Below are 10,171 nucleotides of genomic sequence, written 5' to 3'. Positions count from 1 at the left end.
TTATGTGTGACAAATAAAATATATTATTTTCAATTAGATATAGATGCCAAGTCCATTATAAGAAGAGACAAAAACAGTGAATGGTTTTAATTTTTCATGGTTTGAAACCCCTGGTATTTGGATTACATACCATACCATACCATTTATAACCAAAACCATTCATTCTAAAGAAGAGCCCACAGACTATTTATGCTTATCCCAACCACTACTTCTAGTGTCTCTCTCTACATATAATGTGAATGTTGTTTGATGAACCCATTTTACTTTTTAACTTATTCTCAATGGCACCTACTGCAGCAATGCTTTTGCTCCCTCAATATTATGGAAGATCATCAATGACCCTGCCACCCTCATCCCCACCTAAAACCACTTATTTTGGGATGAAAGCCTCATCACTTAAGTATTGGATCACCAATTACATACAATCCAGGAATCAAAAACCACCAGATTCACACTCATGACTGCTTGCATGGTTGAGGTTTGAAGATGCCCTTTAACTTTGCAGCTGCTACTAATGTAATGACTTATATGATCCGTAGAGCTTTTGCTTGTAGTTATGTTTTTTCTTGTAATTATGATGTTTTCTTTTGACAATAGGTAACTTTGATGTTATAAAACAGCTTTTGCATATCAAAAATCACTTGAGTAATCTAACTTTTGCAGTAGTGTAAAAATTTAAACTAATTGTAGGAATCCTCCATTTGAAGGTTTCCTTTAAAAAATTATCGTATGCTGCTTTAAGCGACGCTCACACGGTATTCTTTAGTAAAAGGCGAAAGAATAGTTCGCTTTGTGCTCATCGCGCAGCTCCGTGCCTTCCTCTGTTTACCAAAGGTTTCATTATATATTGAATAACAGCGAAAACTTTTGTTGGTTGTGCGATGTGGGACTTGGCTTGCTGCTGCTTCTTCACTCACCTAAACATCACTTATGCAAAACTATCATAGTTTCTTATGCATTTATTTAATAACATATAGATACTACTTTTTTTATTTTTCTATCAAAGGCAAAAGAGACATTGATACTAGTAACAGTGTTAAAGACAGTTTTACCAATTGATTGTTTCAGTTCAAGACTTGCGGCCTAGATAGAACAATGATGAACACAGAATGGCTTAAAATAAAACATGTATAATAATACATAAGACATATGAATTTAATCAAGACCAAAATCAGAGAGTTCCTCAATATAATTGACACTCATTCCTTGAATAATTATGTACCGTATTTCCTTCCTTACAAGTTACCACCATAGCCTCATTTTATGATTTGGTTGTTTTAGTTTGTTGGTATTGGAGTTAGGCTATAATGTCTGAAACTATATGGCTTCAACGCATTGAGAAGCTGAGAAAAACAGCATCTAGGAGCTTGTCTCAGTTCATACAAGGCTTTTGGAAGCGACAAACATGTCAGAGTTAGGAGGGTGAAAACCAACAAGGGGTTTATAAACTTGCACTTTTCGATCGTGCTCGACAAAGACAATATCATGTGACACCACAAACATACTTGGCAAAACAAATGCTGTTTTTCTTTGTAAGTGAAAACTAAAATTTATAACACTCACACATTTTACGTGCTAACCACTTGGGCTTCAATCGTTTTTTTCTCTCTTTGTTTGGTCACGAAACTTGAAAATATTTTGTAATTAGACCCCTCATCAACTTTCGAATAATTTATGTTTGGGTCCTTAATAAATACCATTAAAACTCACACAGAACAATAAAGTAAAGTTTGAGTTGGTAACCCGACGAAAGTGTTTGATCTTCAAATATCAGCAATATTTAAGTTAAGCTCTTGTGAACATTCATTGACAATCACAATCATCTATATTTTTGAAGTGTATTAATAACAATTTGTGTGACAATTTATGGGATAACCATAAATTTACAATGAAAAATAGATATGGACGTAGAAACCAAAAGAGAGATAGAAAGTAATATGATGTGAGTATATGAGAGAAAAATGTTACAAAAGTTGTTTAGAAATGATTGTACAAATATCATTTTCCATATTTTTAAAAAGTCTTTTTCCATCTCATTCAATTGCGAGCATTAGACCGGACTCCACTTGTGTACCATTAAGGCATTGACATTAGTCATCCAATTGTGACACATATGTCAATTCACGATTCAACAATTCTCTCTCTTCACATTTTTTATGTTTAAACAAATTGTATTGTCACGTGTCACATTTAAATTGACGAATGTCACGTGACATTATGTCACATAAGTGCAATCTACATCTGATCACATTACCATTTAGGGACAAAATTGTCTATCCACTAAATATTACATCTTCAATCATTATTTTTCAATTAAAAGCTCCCTAAAAAACTAATTGAAATTGAAAAGAGATAGAGAAATCAGAGAGAAATTGAGAAAAGAAGGAAGGAGTGAGTGGAAATGGGGGAGGTTGTATCAGTGCAACACATCAGAAGATTCTTCTGAAACAAACCACCCCAATCAACCTTCTTTTCTCAACAACCAATAAAAATCCCTAATTTCCAATTTCAATTTTCCAATTAGGGTCAATTAATAACATTAATTGTTATTTATTGACCCTTTCAAACCCTAACGTCACATCAATTTCAATTTCAATTTTCCCTTTTCATACAATAATCAAATTCAGCAGCAGCTTCCTGAGTCTTCTTCCAATGGCTTCATCAGAGATCGAGGTAGTTTCATCGGAACCGTCCAAGCCCCAAGAACATCAGCTACCTCCCATACTCGACGTTTTCACTGCTTCCATCCATGGTGACCTTCAAAAATTGAGATTTTTCGTTGAACAAGAAGGTGCCTCCGTTTCTAATCCCGATTTTAATGGCTATTATGCTCTTCAATGGGCTTCTCTCAATAACTTCCACCACATTGTTCTCTATCTCATTCAGGTAACTTTATAGCATAGTAAAATTGGGCATTTTTACTTTTCTGTAAAATTTCAACTTGATTTTGCTTTCTTATGCATAAAGTTTGTTCATTTTTAATATTTATGTTGGTTTGTGATTATGGGTCATGCTGGAAATGAGTAGTTTTTGTAAATTTAAGTGGTTGATGAGCTTTAGTTAAGGACGAATCACGAATCGGGGAGAACTAAGTTTCAATCGTGATCAATGTTAAAGATTGTACTTATAATATGGAATTGTGCTGAATGATGTTTAGTTTAACTGTACTTGTGTGGCATATTTTGAAGCATGGTGCCGATGTCAATGCTAAAGACCTCATGCTACAAACGGCTTTACATTGGGCGGCAGTTCGTGGTGCAATGGCAGCTGCTGATGTGCTCTTGGAGAATGGTGCTCGGGTTGAAGCTGCTGATATAAATGGATACAGGGTATGTTTTGTTTTCCATTTGCAGTACATTCTTAATCGTGCTTGCATGTCTAATTAATGTTTTGGTGGAGGATTTGATTGTTCTGTGTAATTAGAGACGTTATCAGTCAGGCAGGGGTTGGGGGTTTTATTTGAATCATTTGAAATTCTTGCATTCAAACCCAAACACTAATTTGAACTAGTGACCACTTGTCAACTGATACTCCTAGCGGTAAACTGAAGTCAACCACCCATATCCGAATTCATTTACCTGAAATGCAACTGTATACCAATTTTATACTCTACCTGATACCCAAATATCTGAATATTAAAGCTTCACCTGCCTTATCAATCAAATTTATAACAACTTTTCGAAACATGTATATGTATTTAAGTTGTTCTAGCTTTTGGTTTAATCAATAGATGTTCTTGATCGCATTCTTATCTGTAAGTAGTTCTATTTCTAATTATTTTCTATTTTAATTTGCATAGTAGTCTAATGATTCACATAGATAAAGTTGGTGAGAAACACTTCAGTCTTATTTGGGTTGAGATTTGATTTTCTCGCTTTTAATTACAAAAGGGCCATCTTATTTTCGCTTTATATATTATTTTTAAAGATCTGCGTTGGAAAAAATAAAAACAAATAGGATTTTAGATGTTCTGTCTGATTGCGCAGACAAATACATTGTAAATGTTAAACAGAATCAATAAACGTAAATCTATTTGCATGTATTCTGCTATTTTCATAAGTTAAATGGTTTATGCAGGCAGTTCATGTTGCTGCACAATATGGACAGACAGCTTTCCTAAATCACATTGTTGCAAGATACCATGCTGATTTTGATGTGCCTGATAATGATGGAAGGAGTCCTCTACATTGGTATGCTATAAAGCTCTTGATTGTTTTGCATTGGTGATGAAACCCTATTTTGAAAGTAACTGATTGTCAATGACATATTTCACCATATCTTCTTTTAACATGAATTACTTAAAATCTATCATAAGTAGACAATGCACATAATGCTTACATATACAAAATGTATAGTTCTCTTTTTTTCAAAAACAATTAATTTAATGGACTGTTAACTAATGAATGGGATTCCAATGTGCTTCAAAGATTTTTAATAACTTTAGGTTTTTAAATGCAGTCTGTCTATTTGTTGAAGTTCATTTGTTGAAGAAGTTGACTCTCTTTTTACTTAGTTTCTTAAGTACTTTATTCTTACAACCAGGGCTGCGTATAAGGGATTTGCGGATACAATAAGATTGCTTCTATTTAGAGATGCAAGTCAAGGAAGACAAGATAAAGATGGTATACTGTGCTGGCATTTGATACCCCTTGGCTTTTCCAAGTTCTCAATTACTTGCTCTTTATATCATATTAGCCCTTCCACCTTTTCTCTGTCTAGTTTTAATATTTGGTAAAGACCAGCCTGGAATATGCATATTTGAGATCATCCTAGCATATGCTAGACTAAAGATCAACTATATGGGATTGATAATTTTGGAGTTGAGTACTAGACAGGCTTTGCAAGAATAAAATATACTAATTCAGTATTTGTACAACTTTTTTGGACTGGTTAATTTTATAATACTCCTATATCTGACTTTCTGTATTTGTTTTGGTTTTCTTTTTCGAGTCCGAGGATTCATTATCCCAACCCATCTATCTAATTATAATACATCTTCTATCTAAAACAAAAATTATTCAGAAAGTGAAAATGTTTTACCATTGTTTTTTGAACACCTCTCTAATACTAGGTTGAATTATTATATTATGCATATCTTTAAATATCATGTACATGTTGATTTAATTATCTTGTATTTGCTGGTTCAAGGGGTCTGTATGCTGGAGCAACCTAGTATTAGAGAGGCGTTTAAAGTTATGCATAATATAATAATTCAACTTAGTATTAGAGAAGAGTTTGTATGGGGCACTAAATTGAGATTTTGAGATTATACATTCTAGACATTTGATGATAAATCCATAAAAAGTATAAATGTTCTTATTAATTAGTACAACAGATTGAGATATTTTAATTAATAACCCTCCGGTCACTATTATAAGCAAAAATCAATATTTTGGATTCATTCATCAAATGATGTATGTGGTTTATAATAAAGACTATATACATCATTAATTGAATGAATCTAAAATGTTGATTTTTGTTTATAATAGGGACCGGAGGGTGTACTTTTGAAACGGGACATGTGTTTTTTTTTTTTCAAAGGCAAGTCGCTTTTGCTATTAACTTATAGTTCTGCTGGTCATTTTAGATATTCTTTTTTTATTTTTATTTTATTTTGGGAATTTGTCATTTTAGATTTTGATGAGATAATATTCAATAAAACTGGTTTAGGTGCTACTCCATTGCATTGGGCAGCATTAAGAGGACATTCAGAGGCATGTGCTGTGCTTGTGCATGCTGGGACAAAGGAAGAATTGACGGTGAAGGACAATACAGGATTCACTCCTGTACAGCTTGCATATGATAAAGGTCATCAAAATGTCGCCCCTTTCCTTGTACGTACCATTGTATTGATAAGGCCGTTGATTGTGTAAATTTTCAGGAACATTCTTGACTAAACTTTATTGTGATCAATAACCATCGTCAAATTTAATTTTGCTATGAGTAGTAGGTAATAGGTTGACTTTTCATTTTCCCAAAGCATAAGCTGTTAAGGCATATGACTTGTTTATTTGTCTAAGACGACCGGTACACAATAGCCTTTTAGCTTGGAGCATGGACAATGTTCAAGCCTACCTAATGTTGTGCTGAATTTTAACTTTTTTAGTGTAGAAACTGAGGAAAGTAAGTCTACTCTAGGCTACGTTGATCGGATAGACTTTGATACCGTGCCATTAGTGAAGTTACTAGAATGTGCATTGCCTTGATTTTTCTATTCACCGTTTAACAGCCTCCCATGAATTTCCCTAAAAATCAAAATAAATCAATGGGATTATAAATAACAAAAATAAATAATGAAAGCTTATTTTAATGAATTTTTATGGAGAATTTGAATAGTTAAATGTACAAAGAATGGGATAATTGTTAAAACTTCAATAACAAACTTTGGCTATTTATGGATTTGTTTAATATTGAATTACTTTCCAGTTGAGTATTGTTGAAACATCTTTGTGCTATCTATATAATGAGTAGTATATGTTCCAATATCTAATGGATAAGGCCCAATATACTATACTAATAGCGGTCCTTGAGTGCTAAAGAAATTATTTCTTAGTCTTCAGGTATTTAGCAAGTGAAAAAGGGATGCCTGCTAAATATTTGAAGGTATCCTTATAAGAAACATAATTTAGCAGTAGGTGGTGCTGGCTTATAGATCATATAATAGAAGGAATGTTAATGCCTGGTACACTACACACTGATCAATCATATCAATGGATCTGTTTTTTCATACTTTTCATTTTTACTACTGTTTTATGTATCCTTTAACCTTGACTGACAGATAGATTAAAAAACTGATGTTACTTTGAGTTTCTTTACTCTTCTGTGTGGTGAAGAAAAAGAGGGGTATCTTTTATCTGGTAGACGTCGCTAAATTAAAATAAGAATAACGATACTGTTTACTTGAACAATCATTCTTTGCTTTTGGATATTGCATGGGAACAATCCCTTGTTGCATTTTGTTTATGCAGTTATACTCTTATTGCCTCTATAACTGATTAGAGTGTTCATTTATATTTTTGCAGTCTAATCAACAACGGGCTCATAGCAAGCACTGGAGAGGCAAACTTTATTGTGGGTTGGTGACAGATATTGGTTATGCTCCCATTTTATTGTGTGTTATAGTCTTTCTCTCGTTCCTCTTCATCAATTCAGTTGTTGCAGGTACTTTCAAAATTGCATTCCAATTAGCAATATCATTCATACAATGCATTCACATTACTTTAGAGTATTTATATGAATATTACTTACCATTACTAAATCTTTTCCATTAATTTTTGCCAGCTCCCAACCTTAAAAAGATTACCGCTGTTGTTGGATTTTGGTCATGGATAGCTCTCTCTTCATCTGTTGGTTCCTTGATTATGTTTTATAGGTGTAGTAGGTAATTTGCTGTGTCATTCATTCTTCTTTTGTGTGTGATATATAAATATATCGACTTCCTATTCGTGACATTATATGCTTTGGATGCCCTACCTGCTACTGATGCATGTCTGTTATTGTGTGAATGCTCCAATAAGTTTCTGAGGATGCTTACTAGGCCCATTATGGGGAAGTAAAAGGCCGGAACAGAAGGGGGTGTTTTGGTAGGATTTAAGAGGAACAAGCTCATTACTTGGAGAGTATATGGGCATAAGAAAAAAAAAAAGGTGAGAGAGAAGAGAATGGAGCAGCTGCTTAGCTGGCAGTTAGTTGCTTTTGGGTTGTTATAGGGGAGGAGAGAGGAATAATCATAAGAACATACGAATTCTGTTGCAAGTTATAACCCGAGAGAGAAGGAAGGGAAAGAGAATTCTTCTTAAGGAACTTGGCTCTGGTTCTCTTGTAGAGACTAGAGAGCTCAGTCCCTTGATTTTGCTTTGATTTCTAATGCAATCAGTCTCTCCATTTCAGTATTGTTTTCAATTCCTTTTCCCTGCTTATAAGAAACTTCACTAGCATTTCTTTGCATGTAAAAATGATGTTGGAACATTTCGCATGATTATATTCATGTTGCATTTTCCTGGCAAGATGGATCATCTTTTTTCTTGTTTCAATACTAAGAATTTCATTTGCTGTCCATATGCAAACATTATAATATATGTCTGCTACAATTAATACCATTAAACGTGATAATGTGTTCTAGTATATTAGAAATTTTGCCTTGATTTTAATATTTCTAAACTTACCATCACCGTAAATTTTTTAATGTTATCTTCGATCATATGCAGCAGAGATCCAGGGTATATAAGACGGCCAGGAGACTTGGGTACTCTGAACGAAACAGAGGTATGTTGTCCTTTTATGATTTTTGTTTAAAAAATGTTGTTTGTAAGTGATGGGTCTTGTAAAGACAAGACTTTCACTTGCGCCAGATTTTATCAGGGGAGAACTGTCATATTACATGGCTCCTCTTTCCTGAGTAATAACATTGTAAAGTCTGCGACTGTTACTTTGTTGTATTCTGCAGGATCCGTTGCTGAATATTGAGCTGAATAGTTCATCCGTTTGGACAGGAAATTGGTCTCAACTTTGCCCTACCTGCAAGGTTTACTTCATGTGCATTCTTGAGTATTTGAGAAGTCTATATCAATGCCTGACTTTCCTTCATGTGTTGTTTTATTAAATTATCAAAGAAGTGATCACTTATCAAGTTTTCTTGATTGTATTATCAGATAATAAGACCTGTCCGATCTAAGCATTGCCCTACTTGTAAGCGTTGTGTAGAACAGTTCGACCACCATTGTCCATGGATATCTAATTGTGTTGGGAAGGTAAGCAGTGTGTTATTTTAATCTTAACCTGCTAGAAGAAAAACTCATTCTTATGATAGACTTCTTTTCTTAAAAGCCACAGTAGCTGTTCTTTCATATGATCCCTAACATCATTAATTATATTCATCTTGCAGAGGAACAAAAGGGATTTCTTTATTTTTATCTGCTTGGGAACTATTACTTCTTCTGTTAGTGCCGTCATTGCAGTTCACAGTATGCCTTGCAGATCTCTTTTTACAATATTCTACATATTGAAGTTATATAATTTTTTGTTTCACATGAGCTAGATAACAGCCTTGTTTTCCATGATAGGAATTTGGACATCAATACCAGCAGTACCAGCAGGAGAAACATGGATCCATCAGGTGTTAGTAAGACATCCGGGTCTTGTTGCATTTTTGGTGATGGATGCTGTTGTCGTTGTTGCAACTACAACTTTGACAGTAACACAGGCTTCCATGGTAATTGCCTAAACCATACTGGCCAAACTTTATTAGTAATCATTTAGGTTCTTGTCAGCAATATATTAAGGAAGATTGCCCAAAATAATTATTTATAAATATTTACCAAGAAAAGGAATGTAACATCTTTTTCACCAATTCTGTAAAAGAACTGGTTATCTTTATCCAAAAATGAAATGTCACCTTTAGGGAAAAGAAGAGGAAGTAACTTACTTCCATTCTTACCAAATATGAAGGCTTTTAAATTTCCACTGCACACAACTTTCCATTACTCAAACAACTTGAAGATGGTAGTTATATAACTCATGTTTGCAAAATATGCTGCAGATAGCACGAAATGTGACCACAAATGAACTAGCCAATTCCACACGGTATGAGTATCTTCGTGGTCCTGATGGGCGGTTCAGAAACCCATATAATCATGGTTGGTGGAAGAATTGTGCTGATTTTCTTTTGCTGGGTCACACAGATGACGATGCTATTGCTTGGCCTCCATTACAGCAGGTGGCTACTTAGACCAATCTCCCCTGCAGTGTCTATACACCCTTTGTTATATTATCACTTGGTTCATAGATGTATATCAGTCATTTGAAGGGCGTTCATTTACTGACACATGTACATTGGATTACAGCACAGAGAAATAAAAAACTTTTTTGGGGTCATCAGAAAACACACATTGCATTCACTCATGTGCCAATAGTGCAAGTGCTTTGTTAGTATCCATAACTTAAAAGGAAATGTTCAAAGGAACACTGAGCGCAACCAATGTTCAAATATACGCTTGGCATGAATAAAAATGAACAGATGCAATCGTGCAAGCTTTGGTTATTGAAAATATCAAAAGTATATATAGACAATGCATGTATTGACATTTACATTTACCACCCTACATCTAAAAACTACTTCGGATTTATCTTGTTCTTATGTTTTGAACATTTTGAAAGCAGAGAATGGAATAAA

At 34.0% G+C, this 10,171-nt stretch overlaps 1 protein-coding gene and 1 non-coding gene across 4 annotated transcripts; one reads left to right on the top strand and one right to left on the bottom strand.

The window, feature by feature from the left end:
* Positions 1-692: 692 nt before the first annotated feature.
* LOC112421455 (U5 spliceosomal RNA) lies at positions 693-809 on the bottom strand. The gene has a single exon (XR_003011785.1). It is a non-coding gene; the product is annotated as a U5 spliceosomal RNA (small nuclear RNA).
* Positions 810-2,585: 1,776 nt separating this feature from the next.
* Positions 2,586-9,896, top strand: LOC11408373 (probable protein S-acyltransferase 23). Of its 3 annotated transcripts, XM_039832933.1 has the most exons (14): positions 2,745-2,886; positions 3,028-3,081; positions 3,189-3,329; positions 4,078-4,190; positions 4,543-4,622; positions 5,671-5,834; positions 7,023-7,161; positions 7,282-7,381; positions 8,208-8,265; positions 8,447-8,524; positions 8,652-8,750; positions 8,885-8,963; positions 9,063-9,211; positions 9,539-9,896. In XM_039832933.1, exons 3-14 carry the CDS (start codon positions 3,219-3,221, stop codon positions 9,725-9,727), a joined length of 1,359 nt encoding a protein of 452 aa, XP_039688867.1. In that variant the 5' UTR covers positions 2,745-2,886; positions 3,028-3,081; positions 3,189-3,218; the 3' UTR covers positions 9,728-9,896. The 3 variants fall into 3 exon arrangements, with proteins under 3 accessions (XP_024637652.1, XP_003608333.2, XP_039688867.1); XM_024781884.2 differs by lacking the exon at positions 3,028-3,081 and having other exon boundaries at positions 2,586-2,886; positions 8,211-8,265; XM_003608285.4 differs by lacking the exon at positions 3,028-3,081 and having other exon boundaries at positions 2,586-2,886.
* The last annotated feature ends 275 nt before the right edge of the window (positions 9,897-10,171 follow it).

Source organism: Medicago truncatula, chromosome 4 (assembly GCF_003473485.1).
Source record: "Medicago truncatula cultivar Jemalong A17 chromosome 4, MtrunA17r5.0-ANR, whole genome shotgun sequence".
NCBI classification, from domain to species: domain Eukaryota; kingdom Viridiplantae; phylum Streptophyta; class Magnoliopsida; order Fabales; family Fabaceae; genus Medicago; species Medicago truncatula.
The sequence above is the reverse complement of the archived record's forward strand: the minus strand, read 5'-3'. Positions and strand labels throughout refer to the sequence as shown.

What these genes read in the sequence shown, in the direction of transcription:
- LOC11408373 (XM_003608285.4), top strand. Translation starts at nt 2,653, where the DNA reads ATGGCTTCATCAGAGATCGAGGTAGTTTCATCGGAACCGTCCAAGCCC. An exon ending in TTGTTCTCTATCTCATTCAG is followed by an intron (nt 2,887 to 3,188) that starts GTAACTTTATAG and finishes CATATTTTGAAG; the next exon opens with CATGGTGCCGATGTCAATGC. An exon ending in TATCTAATTGTGTTGGGAAG is followed by an intron (nt 8,751 to 8,884) that starts GTAAGCAGTGTG and finishes TTCATCTTGCAG; the next exon opens with AGGAACAAAAGGGATTTCTT.